The sequence below is a fragment of the Candoia aspera genome, chromosome 6, assembly GCF_035149785.1.
Source record: "Candoia aspera isolate rCanAsp1 chromosome 6, rCanAsp1.hap2, whole genome shotgun sequence".
NCBI classification, from domain to species: Eukaryota; Metazoa; Chordata; class Lepidosauria; order Squamata; family Boidae; genus Candoia; species Candoia aspera.
This window is the reverse complement of record NC_086158.1, coordinates 14,344,845-14,368,751: the sequence shown is the minus strand read 5'-3', so window position 1 is coordinate 14,368,751 and position 23,907 is coordinate 14,344,845. Positions and strand designations below refer to the sequence as shown.

The 23,907-nt window shown below is 40.8% G+C and overlaps 1 protein-coding gene across 1 annotated transcript in view; it reads right to left on the bottom strand.

Annotated features, from left to right (window-relative positions):
* The window catches only part of SPATA16 (spermatogenesis associated 16), a 177,008-nt gene extending 153,423 nt beyond the window's left edge, over window positions 1-23,585 (bottom strand). The window contains exon 1 of the mRNA XM_063307870.1: window positions 22,983-23,585. Coding sequence (XP_063163940.1) covers window positions 22,983-23,585 — 603 coding nt within the window. The remainder of the gene's footprint in view (window positions 1-22,982) is intronic.
* Window positions 23,586-23,907: the final 322 nt, after the last annotated feature.

The following is a 23,907-nucleotide window of genomic DNA, read 5'->3' as shown; positions in this document are numbered from 1 at the left end:
TACTGTATTTCCTTTCAACTCTTTATCTATTTATGAATTCGGAGGAATTCAGTTCTTCACATTTGAGGAACTTATTGAATGTTTTATTCCCCCCCTCCCTCAAATGACCTTTGATGTAGAATGAAAAGAATGAACTTGAATTTAAAGTGTTGCGATGCCATTATTGGTCCTATGGGAAATTATCAGGATAGTATAGAAAGGGAAAAGGTACAGAAAACAGCAAACAAAATGACCAAAAGGCTAGAGAAATTCATTTTTGAGGGAAGATTATTTTTGAAGCTTTTCATCTTAGAAAAAAATGCTTATGCAACTGGGGTTTGCTGTGGGTTCTCAGGATTTGATAAAACACAGTGCAAAGCAGAACTTCAGAATTTTTCACCTTTATTAAACAAATAGATAACACTGAGTTTAATTTCCCAGCCAATCTTAGCAAGCATCATTTACCATCAGAACACTGCATAATACTACTCCCTGCTTCTGCTGCCCATTTTGGGATACAAACAGCTACTTGAGATTCTAAACTGCAGAGCAACTCAACACTTTCCCCCCTCTACTTAATATTACGTAGCATAATTTTTTTCTGCTTGGATATGTACGCACTGTATTATTTGGTTTACTATGTAAGTCTGTTCTATTTGCAGAGTCTACCCATTTCCTAATGTAGAGTTAAGGAAGGACTTACAAATACGGATGGCAATTTTCCCTGTGACTTTCCTATGAAATTCTCCCAGCTGACATTCCTATGACACTTCTGAACTTCCATTAACCTTGATCTGACTAGGGCCATCTGCATGGAGTAGTGCTTCTTCCCCTTTATCTTTGTCAACCTTCCTGGACTCCTTTCTGGACTTGAGGCCACTCTCCAACTAACAAGCCTTCAGCAGCACAAACACTTCCTAGTCCAACTCAGGTTTGCCAACCCACATAATCCTTTACTAAAACCATAAATCTTCAGTGGTCAGAGCTATCTACAACCATCTTAGTTACCAGCCATTATGCCCTTGCTTTCCAGTTCTCTCCTCTGCTTCTTCTCAAAGTTTAAAATTCCATATCCAATGCCAGCCCAGATCTGTGGCCTCTCCTTCTCTCTCCTTATGTGAACACCCCTATGGAAAATTCAATTATTCCCTACTCCCACCTTGCCCTTATCAGCAAAACTAGCATAAAGTGTTTGATGGGGTTTCTGTAGTGATATGTGAATATCACAATAGGGAATTGTTACAGGGGACATGATAGAGTTATATATTGTCCTCACATTGTGCTTATGGAGGAAACTGGTTGAGTGCTTTGGAAACTGAATGGTGGACTCCAGGTGGTTTAGTTCTGATCATTCAAGGTTCTTCTGAGCTTCTTCAGTGATCCTCAAAAATAAAGATGTTGATGTGTTCTCATTTCAGAAATGATCTTCTTTTCAGGAAGTACCTGTTATGGAAGGTTATTATGTAGTACTACTCTTTGGAGTACAGCAAGCCAGTCACTGCAATTTGCTAAGTTGTAGGCAGAGGCCTTCAGCCTAAATTTATTGTACCTGATGAAGAGAAAATGGGTTCTGAATGTGTTACCCAGCACTAAGTTCCAGGCAACAGGATAGGAAACCAATATGAACAATTCTTAAGGGTAATGTAATATATATTCTTTTCCCAACAAGGTATCCTCCAAATGTTTTGGGACTACAACTTAAGCAGTATTTTAGGACTGGAAGTTTCAGATATTGCACATCTGAAGGGTACCAGCTTGGAAAAGGGAATAGAGAGTGATTGAATGAGACTCTATCTGTGTATGTGTATATGTGTGTTTATATAAAAAGGAAAAATAAGAACAAATTATATCTTAGTGCTATTACTGCTCACTGCTCAATCTTCCTTACTTCCTTATGCCATTCAACATTTTAGTGACAGCTTAGGATATATTTTCAGCTGAGTGAGCTGATTAAAAAAAATCATGTTTTTATTGTTAATGAGAGATGTGTAAATAACTTCCTGCACAATGTCTTGAAATTTTCATTTCATGTTAATTCAATACTAAATCTACATGCAGCTGCCATCCAAGTGTAGCTAAATTTACTAGCCTTTATGCAAACTCTTCTGCAATTGCTGTCATTGAGTTTTATTGTTTGTTATTCTCATGGTGCTATCAATGAGCTAGGTGGGCATTGACAAGGTTGGGAGCCTGAAATGCAAGATAATATCTTGGCCCAGGAAACTTTGTATGGGTGGCTTGTATTAACTAGGGTAGTTATCTATACTTGGAATTTGTTTGCAACATCCTAGATGAAGATATTGAATGCTAGTTCAGATAGCTGGGACCCTTGCTTGGTAGGAACACATACATACCCAACCAGCAACCAAACTCAGTTAGTACAGTATCAAAAACAGTCATGTCCTACCAATTGCTTCTGTGAGTAGATCTTATCCTTTGCATGTTATAATAAATGAAAGACTATATATGACTTGAGAGCCAGTTTGGTGCAGTGGTTAAGGCATCAGGCTAGAAAACAGGAGACTGTGAGTTCTAGCCCCACCTTGGGCATGAGGCCAGCTGGGTGACCTTGGGCCAGTCACTTTCTCTCAGCCCTAAGGAAGAAGGCAATGGCAAACCACTTACAAAAAACCTTGCCATGAAAACTTCAGAACCTGTCCAGGCAGTGTCCAAAAATCAGACACGATTGAACGAATTTAAAACAACAACAACTATGACTTAGTGATTCCACGTTAAGGTCAACTGATGCCCTAAGCACAGCCAACAATGATGCTTCTTGGCCCTTCCATTGCTTAACTGACAAGACATTAAGACTCCTAAGTGTTGAAGATGAAATAAGATGTTAAAAATACAGTTTTCTTCCAAGCCATCTCCCCGGCTGGATACCACAACTATATTAAATATAAACTTTAAAAATATATATTTATTTAACTAAATATTTATTTAACTAAATAACAGGAAGCAATATAAGTGTTTTTAAAAATATGCCACTTGTATGAACATGCTGCTTCCTGGATTATCTGGAAGCCCATTTAGATACATGGGTAGCATGAAATCAAGCTCATTAGCTAGATTTAGATCAGATCTTGAATTGTATTGTACCATAAATGTATTGATAGAACAGTGGGGCTGCATTAGAAGCATTTTCACTGCATTCAGCATAGCTACATAATCTTTCTTTTTTCTGAGCAGTAGCTCCAAAAAATAGCGTGTGCAAGTTTGCTGTAAAACTCATTTGTGCACAGCACTGATTGGCCAGTGATTGTGATATGAGCAGCTATATCTGGGACAGATACAAGCTGATAGAATTGTTGCACTATGGGTCCTTTCAGTTGTGGGATGCATTTGTAGATGTTTTGTGTTTTGGCTGGATTTGCTGTCTTGTTCATTATTTTTATTTGTTCTTTTTTACCTTGTGTTTTTCTTATTCATATTATTTTGTTTTCCCTGGTACTTTTTGAGCCACCAGAGTTATTCTGGAGTTGGGCAGTGCCTATATCAAATGAATTAAATTAAACATTAAATTTAAATTTTAGAAAGAGAAGTATGAAACCATATAACTAGATAACTGTAGTGCTTTATTTCCTGTTCTAAAAATGAAAGGATGAGTGGAATTTGTCTGTAGACTGAGGTTGATACACATTCATTTGTTTATTTGTTCATTTGATTTTTATGGTCAAAGACATACTAAAAATGGAAAAATTCACAGAATTTTAGACTCGAATCCTTATATAGAACAGTATTAGAATGACCAAAATTATTAAGTGACTATACTATATGTGTGATCTCAGTAGTAATCACAATGAATTTACTCCAACACTTTACTTGGGCTGAGTAATTTACCACAGATGTCTTGAGTAACTCTGAGATACTAATTAATAACTATAGTTTAATGAAAGGTTTAAAAGAATAGAGCAGCGGTTCTTAAACTGTTTGATCCAATTACCCCCTTTCCTGGTCAAAAATAATGTCATTACCCCCCCTCCAAAAAAAACAGACTGTTGCTTTACACATGCATTTTGACTCATAAACAAGCAATTACAAATTGCTCCATTAGCCCCAGAATATGCCCAAATTACCTACTACCAGTAGTTACCCCCAGTTTAGGAACTGCTGGAATAGAGACTGCAGTTCACAACATTTGTGATGAACTGCCCTTGAAAAGAAAAAAATCTGTATCACCCAGTGCAAAGCTAGAGACCTAGCAGAAGCTTTCCTGGATGACACAAGAAAATAACTCCACAACTTTTTGGTACAATGTTATCTCCTTCTTTTCAAATCCCTTTTTGATTGTCATTGCCTGATCATCCCTGAGGTGTGGCTGAATATTTGGACACCTGGCTTAGCAGGGCACCCAGAATCCTGATTTTGTTGGATCACTGGCCCAGTGGCACAGCAAACTTGCTCTTGAGGCTGCTCAGCTTATCTAACAACTTAAAAAATGGCAAGGCTGCCAGATGTGATTTGCTTGTAGCAGGAATGATAAAAGCATAGATTGGACTTTGTTCACTTACAGTATATTAACTGGAATTCTTTCATCATTATTCCAATATATCCTAAGGAGATAGGAAAGATCCAACTACCTTCTGCCTCATTCTGTTGAACATCATTAGCAAGCTGTATGTAGGCACTTCCATGGAAAACTCATAGACTGGGGGTACAGGATAGCATCCTGGCAAAGGAGCAAGATGGTTTCAGGTTGGCGTGGTTAACACTCAGTGCCACATCCTTCCCCATCTAATATGAAAATACATCAATCACCTGTGCAGGATCTACAGTAAGTCACTTTTATTGACTTAAAGGTGGTTTTTCATTTAATCCCTAGAGGCAGGATCTGGTTGAAATTGGTTGTGTCTTCTATCAACCAATGTATTTTGCTGCTGGTTATGAAATTATATGAAAACAGCCATAATCTATATTCATGTGGGGGTGAAGCAGGGCCACATTTTGGTGCTCCCTCCCTCCCTTCCTCCCTCCCTCCCTTCCTTCCACTTGCTGGTTCAAGTTCTGACAAAATCCACATTTCACCCTCTCTACCCACCCTGCTAGTCTAATAAACCTATTTCTGTTCTCCTATATGCTGATGATGCATTAATCCTGTCTTTAGTGGGTCTGAGACTGAATCTCTGTGCTCTTGCCCATTACTGCAGTGAAGAGCAGGAACGTTGTCACCATTTTCTAAGAAGTCTGTTATTCACGGCTACTGTCACAATTAAAATGGAACAGGGCTGGAGTTGATGATTCTCACTATTAAAGGTATCAGGCCATCATAGGTACTTTTGTATTGTGAGTCAGTAGCTTTCTGTAAGAACCAACAATCAATCAACTGATAAACAGAGAGGTCTCAGTCAATCAGATATTAGCCAAAACTGAGATCAAAACAAAACCACTTTTGCAACTTATACTCGCTGCTTTCAGATGGGAGTAACCCAACCAGGAGGAAGTGGTGTCCTGTTGTGACCAACAGCCAGAAATAATATCAAGGGTTCAATGGAGTAAACAAGCCCTAACTGACTCCTGATGATGAGTACTACCTCTTACAAGGTGGTTTGTTTGAGCAAAACAATGTACCTGGGATCTCTGGCACAAAGCAGCCAACTTGGTAGACCAAGACACACCAACTTGGTAGACCTCCTAGTATCTTCTGGACAAGTGTGCCCAGCAAAGAAGACATTCCTGCTGGATAGCTAAGTGCCTGCCTTTTCATCCTGACAAAAGTGTTTTCTGCCATGGATATACATGCACACACAGGACCTCAATGTGTCCATGCCAAGCCTTTGAGCGCAAGCAGCTGCTTTGTGCCACAGATGGAAGCAGAAAGATAGTTTTGGTTGAGGCAAATAAAGCTATCCCCTTCTCTAATGTTCCAAATCCACTTTTCCAGAGAAAATAATTTGTTAGCTCAGCCAAAGAAACATTTAAGACAAAGAATGTTGATAAGAGACAAGAACAGCACTGGGAGACAAGGTCACTGGGAGGTAACAGAGAAAATAACACATCAACAGCAACTTTATTCAAAGAGCGCAGCCTTTGTTTAACTTAAGAGCCATTGTTTTTGAACTGCTACTCATTATTTCACCATTCTTGATACGTATTATGCTACTATGTGCAATCATATGTATATTCTAATTTGCACAACTCTAGATAATGGGATTGCATCCCTGTCTCTTTGAGGCTTTTGGTTTGGCTGCTTCCTATACCATAATAAACAATTTGTGCTTAGTGAAAGTATGGTCTGATCTCCATTATTAAAGAACTCTAGGGAGATATTTCTCCTACAAGGTCCACAGGGGCCCTCTGCTTGTGGAGCAACTTCTCCGATGATCTGCATAGCCCTAACAGATACCAGTCTCAATGTGCAAATAAACACTGAATCACTGCCAGGGGTTGGAGGAAATTTCCCTGTGAAACAGTAGCTGCCCACCACATCCATCCTGGGATGACTTTCACAGCATGGATTGGCCCACTGCTGGATGCTGTTTCAGAGCATCGAGCTGACACAAGACACTCGCCAGCTCTTCCTGCTCCTTCTCTGCCACTTATATGGGGATCTTTGTTCCAAAAAGCTGCTGTCACCACTTAGCTGCAAAAAGCTAGCAATCTGAAATGCATTATGAGCAAACAATCAAACAACAGAAAAAGCCCCCAGCCTGAATAGAGCTCAAAACCCCTGTATGTCCTCCCACACATTTCATTCTCTTTCTCAACAGCTTTCCTTTCCCCCCTGCACCTGCCATTGTTCATCCTTTGACACTGTAAAATAACAAATGTCTCTGCCAACAGCTGTTACCTTGCCCTTATGGCATGTTTCCATGTGAATCACCTAAATGTGAGTAAAGTGCTTTAATAACAATTCTCCATTCTCCCCACTGGCCCCCTCTGTGCAGATAGAATTTTTCTCCAGTCAGTACATGAAATGTTGGCTTTGGTCTTCTCCTCTGGTTCTCCGAAGTGCCGTTAATTTGCCAGGAAAAATCTCTTTAGGCAGCTATGAGAACTGAATGCATTTGCCATTATTTCTACAACTTCCCCTAATGGCCAATATGCATGTTGATAGAATTTGAGCTTACCGCTTTGGTTGTGGTTTTGATTTTCTTTTTACAAGCAAGAAAAAAAACCCTTTAATTCTTAAAGAATTTAAACTTGGAATAATTTGATACTGCTATGCAATTTTTAAAGATCAGGGGAACAATTTCATGTTTTAGAGAGGTTTATATGATGGGGAATAATGACAACATACTGTATGTATCATGATGCTTGCATCTGTACATTTCTCCCCCATCACTTTTACAGCTCAAGAATCTAGGGAGGGTCCCTTCTGAGTTGTTTGCCACACCCACTTTCCTACTGCGGGCTCAGCTGCCTCTTATCTGACCTTTGCCCTGGCTACGGCTCTTCCCCCATCTCCCAAGGTCATTCCCACAACCATTACATAGTGTCACTACAGTTTCTCAGTGAAAGCTCATCCAGACTGACTCTGCCCAAGTACCCTCTTGGCTCATCCTTGATAGAAAGGAATGTATTTATCTACCCAAGCACTTTTATGCTTCATCAATCTTCTGACTGTATGCTGCTTGCAAGCAGCAACATACAAATACAGAGCAGTACACTAATCAAAAAATTATCACAAATTATCAATATATCAGAAATAAACGCAATCAACAATTACAGTATTATAATCATAAACATGAAACCATGGCATCACAAGATGTCACACAACAAAGATTCATCTCATGCGCAGGTGCTTCTACATACCCTCACCTCAGTCCCCAAATGTGCATTGAAAAGACACATTTTTAAAAGCTTCTTGAATATTGAAAGTAAGGATGTGATTCTTACATCTGGCAGGAGGGTGTTCCGTTTGGGGGAACTGGCACTTTCAGCAACAACACTGTGGGAATGGCTTGGGTGGGCAAATTCAGCCATGAATTGACCCTTAAATAAAATCAGCACTTGCTTAGGATACCAAGAAGGGGGGTAACCACACAGTTTCTCCCCCTAGCTATCATACTTTTAACTCTTTCACTGCCATACCACATTCGACTTTAGTTTTCAATAATTTTTTGTAGTTGCATTTTTTTCCCTTATAACAATGTTATTTAAAAACCCATTAAAAAGTGTTGAAAATCTGCATTTTTTCTATTGCCCTAGTTATAAGTAATATAACTTGCTTATATGACCCAAAGTTATATGCCCTAGTTATAAGTAATATAGTTTGCTTATACGACCCGAGGACAACATAATTTGCTTATATTGCTTCCTGTTATTTAGTTAAATAAATATTTAGTTAAATAAATATATATTTTTAAAGTTTATATTTAATATAGTTGTGGTATCCAGCCGGGGAGATGGCTTGGAAGAAAACTGTATTTTTAACATCTTATTTCATCTTCAACACTTAGGAGTCTTAATGTCTTGTCAGTTAAGCAATGGAAGGGCCAAGAAGCATCATTGTTGGCTGTGCTTAGGGCATCAGTTGACCTTAATCCTTAACTACTGATTAAGGCAATCAGCTTGGAAATAGCCAGGACCAGAACCATGTAGGACTGGCAACAAATGCAGCTCCTGAAGTATTAATGTTACTTGCCAATATTGGATTGCCCCAGTTAACATGCAGACTTGTTGCATTTTGCACTAAGTTCAGTTTTTGGGTGGTCCTTAAGGGGACTCCCATATAGACTGTATTACAGTCATCCCCTGTATTATTTTTGAGCCTTGATTAAGCATCCAAGTTTACTCAAGGCCTGCTATGCCTACTGTTGTTCTTAGATCATGACTTTTGGCTTAAATCATGACTTATACCTCAGCTTCGATGGTCCTTCTGCCCTTATTCCTTGCTGCTGCCCACATCTTAGCCCTAGAAACACTTACTGGGGTGATGATGATTATGCAAACACCCTTGGCTAATCGACTCACAAGTTAGACTGTTCAATTTTCCTGAGGTTGCGTGACACACTTTGAACCATAATTTAGCTACAAAGACTGAGTTTGTGCAACACATTAGGATAAAGTGTGGTGGGACTGTTTGTTGTCCAGTGTGTCATGCAAACACAGGCAGTGCTTTACAAACCTTTTGACTGAGATGGAATTCAGTGTAGAGCTGCAACAGAAAGTATGCAACACTTCTTGCTGTTTCATCAAATAGAACAATTTATTGGGGGATATGGTAATATTCCTCTAGAAACTGTTATGGAGACTATCCTGGAGTACAAGATACAAATTATATCTGAGAAAAAAACCTGTTTCATTAACATGATTTTACCCCAACAGATGCACTAAATGAAATTTAGTTAGGTCGTGATATTTAGACACTCTGTTCTAAGAGATAACTGCAATCCCACAATGGCTGTATAATAAAAAAATTGTAGGCTCTTGATCTTCATAAAAGTCCTCTTTTTTTGTCTTGATTGGACATCAGACAGTCAAATGCTGATTGCTGTAGTGTTTGTGAAATGTAAATGACACATTGTGAGAAAATCTGGGATTATTAATTTCATGGGGTTTTTTTTTAGAGCAGCAGGGACATATTTTAGAGTTTCAACTCTGGATAAAATAACCAAATGTACAGAGGAACCAATTAAGCATAATTATAAATTGCTCAATCTGTTTGGGTCTCTTTTTTTCTCTCTTTACTGGAGAATTTCTGTGCCTTTGAACATGTGTTGCAAAGGTTCAGAAGGGTTCTTTCAAGAAAATACACCCCCAGCTAAGAAGGGAGGGAAGAAAAAAAGGGCAAAATTTTCACTTCCAGAGCCAGAGAAATACCAGTGGTTCATGTCAGGAAAATGGGCAGAGAAGGACTTTGGCTTCATGAACCAAGTAACTAAAGCAATCTGCTTCCTAGATTGGAGAGGATGGCAAAGAGCTGAGTTTTGAATCTATCCATCTTTTTGGCATTTTTGCTATTAGCTGTGTGGGTGGTGGAATAGATCATTATAATTATTTTTAAAAATAAATCTGCTGCAATAGAAGAAGGAATAAAGCAGCGAAGGAAGTGGGGTATGTGTTAAAATCAGCTCCTTGGCATTGCCATCTATAATGCCATGATAATACAACCATGCTAAAGAATAATTCCACTTTTCTTTTCGTCTAAAATAGGCATGATTTGGAATGGCGTTGGAATACTTTATAGGTGAAATGTTACACGCTTGCAGTGTGGGAGAAAGAGGGCAGGTTCTAACAGCAAGTGCAAGTTTCTCATTCTGATCTCCCACCCTAATTTTGACAAATTATTGTCCTTCCTGTACATTTCCAAAATAATCACAGAAGGAAAAGGGAGGGAATTCTCCCCCCACCCCCCACCCTCAGTTCTTTGTCAAGCTGAGAGAAAAGTGAAAAGGAACACTACCATTTCTATAATACAAAAATCTGGATCTTAAATTTAGTTGGTACAACAGGTAAAAAGGACAACAGAAAACATTGGAGTATGTTACATAATAATGGGAGAGATATAACTATTCAAGCTAAGATCCCAACCACTGTTGATGGAAAATCATATTTCTCTGGTTCTATGATCTGCCTGAAACATGTGTGAAAGAATGGGATGAAGAAGAGGATGGGTTCTTCTGCACAAAGGCTGATATCTGGTTTTGAATAAGCTCATAGTAATACGGGATTCACATGTGCAGCATGCCTACTTTGGTAATACATAAAAACAACTCAGTTGGGATGCCCATGATAGTTCTATTTCTTTTCAAAAGAACACCAAGCCCAGTTTGCAAATATTAAACCATCAGATGGCACACTAAGTGTGAGTTTAAAATCACAGATCCTAGGATCCCTGCAATCAGAAACAACACCAGTGAATTACACTGAAATGTAAAAAGCACTGAAGCCCCATCCATTGTTCTTTATGGTATACTTTTAAAAAGTTCACCTATAGATCTCAATCCCATGCAATCCCAGAGTTCAAAGGACATTATTCTCATTGAAAGCATGTGGGGTTATTTGTCTTGATTGACAAAATAATACTCTGTCATATTAAGGGTTAAGATTGCAGCACCCATTAATTCTTCAAATCTCATTCACAATAGCAAGAAAGTGCAAACCAAGCTGGCAAAAACTGCACAGCAATCACTGTACATTACAAATAACACAATGCACAATGATTGTCGCCAAGTATTTGCTAGCTTGCTTTCCTTTTCTTTATATGTTTGAGTATAAGAGGAAAAGAAATCGGTACTTTTTCTCTCTTAAGAAAAGATAATCCTTTTGGGGCAATGAACTTTCTTTGCCTTTAAAACTTTTTGTGGTTGATAAAAGTCAATATGAAAGTTGCTTTTTATGACAGTTGGCAGCAACCTAGTGCCGTGGGGGTCATTTTGTACCACGGACTGTGTTGAAGCAACAAACATCTCGACTAATGTTCTGGGTTCACAGAAAACACGGAACCCTCCATTCTCCAAAGGGGTTACCATGGTACAAAATAAGGTATTAAAATAATACTAATGTATTTTAAAAAAAACTAACCAAAGTTAACACTGAACAAATTTAAAATGTTGTGAGGATGCATCTGCTAGTTTTTTCTCTGACTTAATTAACCATGCTGTGTGAACATGCAGTTTGCTGCAGCATAACTGATTCTCACTGTCTGCAGGTCTTTGTAATGTATGTTTTCCAATTGATTCAAAGGATTAAAAAGTATCTCCATCTAGTCCAGTGTTTCTGAATCTCAGCAACTTTAAGATGTATGGACTTCAACTCCCAGAATTCCCTGGTCAGCATGGGGGAAATGCAGGCCTGGCTGGGGAATTCTGGGAGTTGAAGTCCATATATCTTAAAGTTCTGAGATTGAGAAACACTGATCTAGTCTCTAAGGTGTGCGGTAGCAACCTTGATTTGTCTCCAATGTCTTTTCTGCAGACATGTAGGGAAGGTCAGGTATATCTTCCCTAGGGATATTTATGTCCACTGGAATGCATGCAGAGCTCTGGATTGAATATACACAATTTTATGTTTTGCATGTCAGAGTGTTCTGCAAAGAGTTAAATTAAAAACTTGAGTCTACAGTTTTAAAAATAAATAAATAGACTGACACTTATGTTTATTTCACAATCACCTCAGCAGAGCCCATAATGACCATCTGTGGGTTATGGAATTAATCCAGCTCATGCAGAGAGATCTCTATGGCCCTCTGGTGAATTAATCACACTTTATTTGAGGTCTTCATTTTGCATCCAAGAGACGAGCGCCGCACTTGATATGGTATGCATGGTGATACAGCTGGAGCTCTTTCTAGGCTTTAAAATAACATACCAGCCATTAACTTACTTCATTTGTTTGTTTAATGACCTGGAGGAGATTATTTTCAGGACAACAGAGTGTAAAATTTAATTCTGGAAGAGATTTATGGAAGGAAGAAACCTTTCTAGAATTTGTATGCCATCTTTATCAGTATAATTAATTGGCTGTCAAGAGATCTCCTGCCCCAGACATCTTGCTAACAATTCCCACTCTTATGAGTAAATGAACATAAGGTCTGTTTATTTCAATGGGGCAGAATCTGTTAACTGGCTTTGGACATACAGTTGTAGAAAACAACACGGGCAAAGGCCCAATTTCTTCATTTCTCACATGAAAACATCAGAAGAAACTTGCTGATTCAGGCCAAAAGTCCTTTGAGTCTAAAATTCTGTGCCACGCAGTAGCCAATCAGTTAGGGCCAATTTAAACTGTCTACCTCAGGTGTTTGATGGACTCATTTGGGTTCCTCAAGGCACTTGAAGAATTTCCCAGGAATCTGGAGAGCAGTTCAGTTGGGAACCTTGTTAAACTCTGGAACGACATGTATTACCAAGACCTGGCTGGACATGAGGGAGGGGTTGCCTTCTTGGAAATGTACCTGGCTGGGTTACAGCTATGGCATCAGTCCAGACATCAAGGCAGGGACAGAAGAGTTGCCATGGTTATCTGAGATACTCTGATAGCTTCCAGAGGTGCTGCCCCACAGGTGATGGTGTGAGAACCTGTCATGAGTGCTGTTGAGCTGAAGACATCAGCACAACGGCACACATGACAATACCTAGGAAGCAGAGGAAGGGACTTAAGATAAGCAAAGCACGCACAACAACAGACACAGACCCCGAGGAGAAGGGAATGACCCCGGCCGGATGATCCAGCCATCAGGACACAAAAGAGGATGAAGGAAAGACAAAGACAGGGCGGATCACGAGGCTCACCTGAAGCTGTCAGCAAAGCGCAACGGTGATCGCCCAGCTGACAGCAATCACCGGCCGAAGGAAGAAACAGATTATGGGCGAGGCCCGGGGCACCAGCAGGGGCCCTGCAACCCTTCACCTACCAGCACGAAAGCATGCAGGACTAAGGGGGGATGACGCAACCCAAAGTGAGGGGGCGCTGACCGGCGTGGGGTATTTAAACCCCGCACTGGCGCGCTCCCTTCACTCTCAGCTTTTTTCTCGTCTAGCACTACGCTGAAATAAACCTGAACCTGCTTTTCCTTAAACAGTGTCTGTGTTTCACTCAGCGGTAGGCAGCGCATGACAGAACCTGTTTTTCAAGTTAGGCTCTAGGGATCAGATGAGATTGTTGCTTTTGTACTAGCCTCCATGCTGTGTAGCAACTTTTCTACCCAAGCTCCTTCATTCTACGGCTGAACTGGCTGTAGGAATCCCCAAGATTATGGTCTTGATGGACTTCAACCTGCCTTCTTGATGGAGTTGGAGGTAGCTCAGGAGTTCATGGCCATCACAACAGCCATGGATCTGACCCAGGTCACTGGGTTGGAAAGTGGTGACGTGATCTGAGTTGGGATAAATTATCATCACTCTCCTGCCATGGTCAGACCACTTTCTAGTCACTTTGGAATCCTCTGGTGCTGAATCTTGTCTCCAACTTTCCCTTTTTAGGGAAGGTGGTTTGGAAGGTGGTTGCACAGCAGTGCTAGAGAACCCTGGAGGAAGCAGATTATCTGGACTCCTTTCAGTCAGGTTTCCTATTCTGGGATGGGACTGAAATAGCATTGATTATGCTTGTGGATGACCTTTGGCAGGAGTGGAATGGGGATAGTGAGTCTATCCTTGTTCTTCTTGACTTCATAGCAGCTTTCAATACAGCTTTCATCATGATACCTTTCTGGACTGGTTTGGGGGGTTAGGTGTGTGGGGGAACAGTTTTGCACTGGTTCTCATCCTTCCTGCAGGGATGGTTTCAGAAGGTGTTAATGGGGGGCAGAAAGGACTTGTTTACAGCTGTTGCTTTGCAGATGCTGCAGATTTAGATGCTCTCCCCACTCCTGTTTAGCATCTACATGAACCCACTGGGTGAGGTCATCCAACAGCCCAGGGTGAGGCATCATCAGCATGCTAGTGACACTCAGTTGTACATCTCTTCCCCAGGCTGATCAAGCAATTCCATGAGGTCTTGTCCTGGTGTCTGATGGCTGTAGAGGTCTGGATGAGGAGGAATTGCTTTAGCTGAACCCTAGCAAGATTGAGGGCTATGGGTTTTAGCATGCCCCCTCCCTCAGGTCCAGTGATGTTCCATCTTAATTGGTTCCACTATTCCAGATAGAACTGTTGTGCAATTTGGGGGTCCTCCTCATGGTTCCTGTTTGAGGAGCAGGTGGTAACCATGGCCATGGGGACTGTTTCACAGCTTCATGTTGTACACCAGTTGTGCCTTGCCCAGACTGGGAGGCACTGTGCATGGTCACTGATGCTTTGGTCGCTCCTGAATGGATTGCTTCAACACACTATACATGAGGCTGCCATTGGCCCTGAATGCAGTGGCACAAACAATTATTCCTCAGTAGAAGAGAATTATTTCTCAGTTCAGCCATGTTATCTGTGAGCTGCATGGGCTCCCAATAGGCTTCTGGGTGTGATTCAAGGTGCTGGTTGTTACCTATAAAGCCCTTTTTGGTATAGGGCTAGGAACTTGAAGGACTGCTTACCTCTGGTGGTCTCTACTTGCTGTATTAGGTCTGATAGGAGGGGCATGCTTTGGGTCTTGTCAATTAAAGAATGCCATCTTGTGGGACCCAGGAAGTGGGTCTTTTTGGTTTATGGTGCCTGCCCTCTGGAACACCTTACCACCTGAGACCAGATTGGACCCTTCCAGAAAGTGCTGAAGACCTGGCTGTTTCCCTAGGCATGGGGATCAGGAAGTTGGTGAAGCCCAGTGGTTTGATATTATTTTGTGTTATTTTTTAATTCTCGGCTGCTGTTTCTTTTTTGAATTGTATGTTTTAATGGTTATTTATATTGTGGTTTGGCTGGAGGGTCAGCTGTATAAATCTAAATCTAAAATAGTCATGAAATATGATGGGAGGGAACACAGATGTGAGCATTTTCTGCAGGAACTCCCTTCCTGTGGGACAGCTCCAACCAGATACAAGATTGGTGCCCTTATCCTGACATTTAGAAAGCTTGTGAAAACATGGTTGTACCAGAGAGCATATGAGATAATAGCATGAGTGGTGAGTGCAAAATGCTGTTAGTATAAATATAAAATGTGATGATGGATAGGATATGCAACTGTTTTACTATTACATTGCTATAGTGTGCTGAAGATACACTTTTATTCATTTAGTTTTAGCGACAGTTTTTGAAGATACTGCTTTATGTTGCTTAGAGTTGTACAACTGCAGCAGCTTAAAAGCACTCAGAATAAGAAATACAATATATCTAGGAAACTCAGAAGGTTGATAGAGTAACAAGTAGTCATTGAGGTCAACCCCCTTGCCCAGTGCAGCATCCCTCTGTACTGTCTGTCCAGCCTCCACCTGAACACAACAATCCAAGATATTGATTATCAGGTTGAACTGCTCTTTTGTGCTGTCTGTCTGTCTGTCTGTCTGTCTATCTAGGTATCAGTTCAGAAAAGTCCTACTGTATCTCCTACAGTCTTCAGTTTCTCAGCTCGCCAATCCTCTGTTTGTCCTGGCTGCTCTTCTCTGAACCTGCTCTAGATTTTCTGAATCATCTTGAAAGGACAGAATCAGATGCTGTGCTTGAGCTGGGCTCTGGCCAATGCAGATTAGAGTGGAATTATTACTTCATGTATTAAGGGCAGCAGCTCTCAACCACTGACACTTCCTACAGAGGACATGTGAAGTATGCAGCCTGTATTCAAGGAGAAGTGCAGTCATCAAGACAGGTGACCACCAATAACTGTGTCCTCCATAATGACACCTGATGGCAGTGAATTCCATCATTTACCTATGATGTAGTTAAAGTACTATAAAGTACCAAAGTACTCTAAAATAGCACTTCTATCTATTAGTCCTGAACCTACCCAGTTTTAGCTTCAGTGATGACCTCCCTTTACCCTTTGAGAGAGAGAGAAAAAACCTCATTCTGACCACATGATCCCTATCAAGCCTCTCTGCTACCTATCTTTGCGACAGGTTAAACACCTACCCAAATATTGAGACTTATCCTCATACCATTTTTAAAAAGTTTTTCTAGCAACATTCAAAACTGGGGAATGTGACTTTTCTCTGTGCAGACAAAACCACGATTCCCCCTCCCCAAGAGCTGGTTTAATATTCTGGTTAAGGAACTGGACCTAAAGTGGAAAGACCCCGGTTCAGGTTCTCATCATTCATTCATTCATTCATTTACTATCCCGCCTTTATTATTTTTATAAATAACTCAAGGTGGCAAACATACCTAATACTCCTTCCTCCTCCTATTTTCCCCACAAAAACAACAACCCTGTGAGGTGAGTTGGGCTGAGAGAATGGGACTGGCCCAAAGTCACCCAGCCAGCTTTCATGCCTCAGGCAGGACTAGAACTCACAGCGTCCTGGTTTCTAGCCTGTTGCCTTAACCACTAGACCAAACTGGCTCTCACTTAGCCACAGAACTTGTGCAATAGGGACTTGGGGCCAGCCACTCTCTCACCCCACCCCACTTCACAGCACAGGGCTGTTGTTTGGGTGATAAAATTAAGGAAAACATCATGTAAGCCATCGTGAACTCTTGGTGAGAAGTTCAGATAAAAATTGCAAATAATAATCCAACAATTTAATGGAAGAATTGCAACTAATTAATTAAAATCAAGTTTGATAAATGATGATAATGTATTCCATTTGTACCCCACCTTTCTGCCCTGATGACTCTCAAACTGGTTAACAATAAAAAGATCAAACACAACCCACAAAATATTTGGGGGAATATATGGGAAGGGTTTATAATGCTATTTCTTCAATGGCTAAAAATATTGGACACTAATTTTGTACACTTTGCTAATTTATTCTCACCAGAAGCTAAATTGGATTTTATCAGAAAACTCTGGATCCCTACCCACCCCACTCCTTTGAAAGAGAGAGTTAAAAGATAATCAATATTTGACTAAAGAGAAAAAAGATTAAGCATTTCAGAGTCATGTGAGTTCTGTAGGTGAGCTGATACAGCCCGCTCACTTCCAATAATTTTCTCAGGGGCCAGGTGTTGAGAAAATATGCCCTCTGGGGATAATCACAGAAGTTGGCCTTCAAACAAAGGCCGTGGTTAATAAACATGCAAACACCAAATAGGCCATTTTGGATCCTTTGGGGGAATCCTGCATCACAAAGGACAGAAAACAGCTTTGAAGCAGTTCTGAGCAGCCTGGGATAATGAGAATGATTGGCAAAGAACAGTGCAAATCCAAGTTGTGGGTGGGGTGGTTTGAGAGTGCACTTTGCTGAATTGGTGCATCCTGGACTAGGAATAGAAAAGCAAGGAAGAGCAGTAGAAGGCTGTGCTGGAGAGAGGGGAAGAGCAGGAACCGTTGGTAGAAAATGCAGATATTGGCTATTTCCCAAAGAAATCAGCAATAGAGTGCAATGAAATTATCTTACATGATTTTCCTCTCCTTTGCTGTAAAATATGGGAGTGATCCAGGGTAGCTCTTTTGTTACCCTTAGGTATTCTTTGCACTTTTTATTTCGAAAGGCACAACCACCTCACAAGTTCTTTTTTCTTTATGTACCACTTACAGAGGTCCTGCAATATTGAGAAGGCCAGCCTTTGCAAAATACAAAAAGTCCTGAAAAGCACTACATTGCTGCCCAAATGAACACAGAGATAGTCCCACAAAGGACAATGGGTCTTTGATTCATATATGAACACTTTCCTTGCCCCAGTACAGCACTTCTTAGTCTGGCCACCTCCAGATATGTGGACTTGAGTTCTCAGCATGCCCAACCATATACTGTATGAAGAGAATCCAGGGAGTTGAAGCTCATGCCTCTTAAGGACACTAGATTGAAGGAGGTTGGCAAAGTGGCTTAGTCTACACTTGGTAAGAGCCTGACTTAAGTCACACAGGCTAAGAAATTTGCTAATTTCAGTACCCAACACTTCAGGAGGACATCGCGTTAGGGAAGGCTGCTTTAAGGTGATTCACAAACAGTAGGGTTTGCCAACATCTTTCTTTCTTTGGGCCCTCAAAATGATCACTGTATAAAAGGTCACTGTGGTTGACCTTTTTAATCAGGATTGGAGAAAAAATTAGTTTCTTCTTCCCTTAACAGGGAATTGGTCTTCTATAACTCCCAGTCCTATCCAAGATGATATAACGCAGCAGCCCCAAAGAAACAATTTAAAGAAGGAGAAGGGAGGATGGCCACAAACAGTGGACTGATGTAGTTTCTGGCCTGCTGTACTGCCCACTTAAAGTTTATGATACCACTTTGGCAGCTGCAGCACTGAGAAAAATCAGGTCATACAGCTGAAAATGCCATGTTCCCAGCAGCCTGGATATATTTTCATGAATACTGGAGGGGTGGGCTGGGGGGAATGAAGCCACAAGGGTTTCACGTGGGATTAATTGTAAAATGTTAAAAAAAAAAGGAGGCTAAATGTTAGAAGTGGTTTGCTTGCATCCTACACACTGTAGTGGATACACTTCATATATGGAGAATATGAAGCAACATTTTTGCACACTAGAAAAAGTAAAGTTTTGTTTTCATAGGGCAGAGATTGGTGATCTTTACTCTGGAATGTGATATGACAAAATCTGTAAGGTCTTATCCCTTCTACTCTCTCAGCAACAATGCCACAGATATTGTTCCCCTTCCCCCACATTTTGCTAACTATCATTTATAGTTAGGGTTAGGGTTAGAGTCAGGGTTAGGGTTAACATAGCTTTTTGACAAGCTTGATTCCTCAGACATTGACTAGGAAGGGGATAGTGGCTGTCCAACTATATCAAGGACCCAAGTTTAGACAAGGTTTTCTGTAGCCAAATTATCCTTAATGAGGTCAGCCTTTGTCTGGACCAGTGTTTCTCAACCTTGGCAGCCTGAAGATGTGTGGACTTCAACTCCCAGAATTCCTCAGCCAGCAAACTGGCTGGGGTATTCTGGGAGTTGAAGTCCACACATCTTCAAGCTGCCAAGGTTAAGAAACACTGGTCTGGACTGTACCATCTAAGACTGAAAGTGAAAGTTCATGTGATTGGATCCTCCCCCATACAAAATAAGACTTTCCACACCGAAACATAGGGGCTAGGGGGAAAGAATATCCAAACTTTTCTCTTTGCTTAATTGTTGGTGGGAGACAACCTCATTATATGATAGCAATTTCTATCATGTGAGGCCCTTCCCCTTCATATGTGAAGTGGAATAGACCAGACACAGAGCAGCTATCTCACTAAGAAACAGGACTTCAGGTTACTAGGATATCAGGAAGATGAAGAGACGTGGATTGTTCCCTTCAGAAGCAGACATACAGCTTGCATTGTATCATCTAGTGCACTCTTGCCAAAAGTGATTCCTCAGCTTCCTCCAGCTCCCAAAATTCTGTTGGCCATGGGAGCTAAGAATTTTGGAAGCTACAGTGCCAACACGCCTAGAGAGCTTCAAGTTGGATAAGGCTGATTAAGGGCTATCCTACCTGACTCCAGAGGACAATTTGTCTTTCAGGATTTTAGTCGAGTCATCTAGTATGAGGTCTTTGGTACTCTAACTCAACTCATTTCTTGGGTGATCACCCGCTCCTTGAATTGCCTCCCTTTATTTCCTTATTTTGCTATTTATTGACTTCTTCATCCTTTGCTTAGCTATCCCTTGCTTTCCCAGAGTGCCATCCTTCCTCTACTCTGTTCCTTCTACCAAAGCTTGATAGCCAGTTTGGTCTAGTGGTTAGGGCACCAGGCTAGAAACCAGGAGACTGTGAGGTTAGTCCCAGCTGGCTGGGTGACTTTGGGCCAGTCACACTCTCCCAGCCCAACTCACCTCACAGGGTTGTTCTTGTGGGGAAAATAGGGGGAGGAAGGCATATTAGGTTTATTCCCCACCTTGAGTTGTTTATAAAAATAATAAAGGTGGGACAAAAAATCAGAAAAAAAAAGTTCTTCCTAACAGTTCTCTGAACTTTCTTGCTCCCCAATGCAAAAGTAAACATGACATAGGGCACTGGGAAATTTAAAATAGTAGTAGCTTCCTAGATCCAACCATCCTGCCATCAGGGACCAAGGCAGATTTTAATACCAGTTACTCTGCTCAGATGATGGGCTTTGGCCCAAGGGTGCCAGTTGCTTATGCCTGATCTGCACTTGCCCTTAGTTCCATATTACAGGCATAGGTAGACCAGAAGACATATACTGCATATATAGGAGGTGCTGTGAGTTGCTCATCTTTGGAGCACAGCAACTTTAATCAGCCCATCCTCAGTGATGAAAGAGCTCCATGTCTTCACTGAATCTACACATGAGCAAACAGTTCATCGTACCTTGTTCCCAGCACTGGTAATCCAATTTCTGATGTTTTTCATTATGCGTAAATGTGTCTTTCTGTGTTTATGTATTTGTACATAGGGACTGAGTGGGAAGAGAATTGATAAAGATGTTTAAACAATGGTTGTTTTGTTTGTGGGTGATTCTGTCAGTTTGCATAGCAACGTTATAGAAACAGGACAGGGAAACTAAAATCTGATTAAGCTTAAACCCTGGCCCATTATGTGATTATTATGAGCCTCAGCACAGTAGGAGTTATGTTGTTATGATAGAAAGGATTTCCAGTATAATTAGATCAAATTGGGAGCATTGGAGAAATCAGGACAAAACACTGCAATGGCTTTCCTGTAAATACCAATAGCTCCAGCTTCCAGTTAATGCAAATCTGATCAATGTCAATTATCCATTTTTAGAGGGGCCTCTAAGCAAAGCTTGCCATTTCTCCCTCCCCCATCAAGGTGGGAAGCCCTGGGGTCCTTGGCAAGTGTAAAATATACAACTCAGAAACTTGGAAGAGATCAAAATGATCCAGTTGTATTGGCTACTGAGTGTTATGTTTCCTCACTTCCACCCAGTCATGAAGCATGGGAGTAGGTGGTTTAGAAACCTTTCATAAGAGAGTGAAGTATTTTGAAGCTTTTGACTGGTCTTGTCCAGAGGGCCAAATTGTGGGGCTGTAATGAATTGCTGTGTCCCAATATTGCACTGACATGCATTCATGCATGCACATCCCTTGTGCATACACCCATATGCAAAATTTTATGTATCGTTTTTAAAAAATGGTAGGCATTTTAAAAAAAAATCTTCTGCATAAGAGACTTGCATCCCAACTCTTCCTGCATGTATTTAAAACCACAGTGTACCAAGAACACAAGGAATATGTTACAATGATAACAGTAATAGGGTTTAACATCAGGGGAACATTCAGTTTTTTGTTATTGTTTCTGTACAACCAGGACAATCCTTATTAAGTTGTGATATTTACTGAGGCACCTTCTACCAGTCACCACCTGCTGTAGCATAACCTCAGCCAGTTATACCACCCATAACTTCAACGGCTTTGTCAATTGGTAATTCTGGGAATTCCTTAAACCTTAAACTGATTCTCATTGCATACCTGTTCAAGCCTGCAGAGGAATATTTATTCAGTGTCTTCTCCTGTGTACCTACTAGGCTGTTTAACAGGAGTCCTTCAGGAGTTGTGTTTGGCTGCCATTGTCTCAGCTTTTAGAAGATCACCCAAGATGTTTCTAATTGTTAGTCCCATGTTTGTGCTAGTTTAAAATGATGCTTTAAAAGTTCATTTTGTATTCTGTATTTTAATTAATGTTAATCATCTGGGATACTTGACTGGGGAGACAGGCAGGATTTAAATCAAATAAAAAATAGAAATCATGTAACATCTAGAGTATGCCTTGCTGAAAAAAGGTGGTGTAGTATTTAGTATTCTGAACTTGAATAAAGGAGACATTTATTCAAATTGTCATCCAGCTACAAAACTTTCTGGATGACTATGCGCTACTCTATGGTTAAACTTAACCTACTCCATAGAGCTGTTGCAAGTTTACAGGAAACAGACTTAGGTGTGTCATCTTGAATTCCTTTGACTATTAAAAAAAATCTTTGTTATTGGAGGATTCTACTGAAATCACGGTTAGCTGCCTCCTAAACTTTCTAATTTGGAAGATTTTGAAAGAGTATCAAATTCAACTCTACCACTTCCAGAGTGCATTCATTCTATGCATTAAGGCTGGACCACTGGATACATGTTTTGGACTGTGCAGGAAAGAGGGTTCACAGTATTGAAAACTTAGATGCTAATATCATAATATCCTTATATACATCAATGATGTGACCACATCTGGAATACTGTGTGCAGTTTTGGTTTGTGCACCTCCAAAAGGATATAGCAGAACTGGAGAAGGTTCAGAGGAGGGCAACTAAGATGATCAAGGGGCTGGAGCAGCTTCCTTATGAGGAAAGGTTGTGACCTTTGGGGCTTTTTAGTCTAGAAAGGAGGTGAATGAGAGGATTGGAGTATACAAAGTTATGCATGCTGTGGATAAACTGGACAAGGAGAAGCTATTTTCCCCTTCCCAAATTACTAGAACTAGAATCAATCAACTGGAATTGAATCCTGGAAGAATCTCTTAAGCTCTAAAAGGGCAGATCCCTAATTTTAGCATCACCTAAGTGTGCACATAAGGGTTCTGGTAAAGTCTCACAAGTACAGCCAAGCCTGTGTCCTTGATCATATTGTAGGACCTCCCCTCCCCCTTTCCTGAGCCTGATGTCCCTTCAGGTCTCCTACCTACCTCAAGAGCTGTTCTGAATTGCCCAGCTGCCATGGCATACTTCTTCTGCCTGTAGCAAGTGCTTGCATCTTTCAAGGATACCTGAAGCCACTTATCCATCTGTGGCAGAAGACTCAAGTTAGCTGTTTCTTGGCTATCCATGCTTCCAACATCTGGGTGCTTGGGTTGTGTGCAGCTGGGACTCTGGGATTCTAGGAACTCATAGGAAACGTTCTCTTCATCAGTGTAGATCAACTTCATTTCTACTTCTACAAGGCTCTTCAGGGGGATATGGGATAGCACCATGGTGACCACTGGGTTCTCTGGTTCCAGCAGGCGTGGCTCTTTTCTCACCACCAGTTTCTCGTCACTCTCTGTCTTGCGTTTAAGGCCCAGTCTCTCTAAATCATTACATTGCTTTTCCTTGATGGGGTTGTTCCCTGTTTTTAGTTTCTCCATTACATTTTCTGCCATCTCTCCTCCCAAAGGGATTTTCACCTCTTGCAAGGCTTCTAGAGTATCATTCTGATGGTGGGCCGCTATTCTCAACTGCTGAACCACATACTCTTTTCGGCCTGCTTCCTTTGTGATGTTCTCAAAGTGTGTGCTGTTTGCTGACTCCATGACTCACAGTCCACATACGCAAATCCTGAGTGGGGAAAAGGAGGTGCAGAGATTTACTGTTTGGAGTTCAGCAAACAAAACAGTGTGGAGGAAACATATTGTTCAATTTGCTCACAGATTTCAAAGGCAGCCAATCAGCTATAACAAAGAGCAGAAAAGGCTGCTTTGATTTCAGAATCATACTGTCTTTTGTATATAAGCAAATAAGTATAATGTCTCCAAAGCTTTATAAATTGTATCAAGATTTCTTCTTTTGACCCTATCTGGAATCAGCCAAGATTACATTTCCTCTTTAGAATTCCATTTATTTCTGTTCCACAGG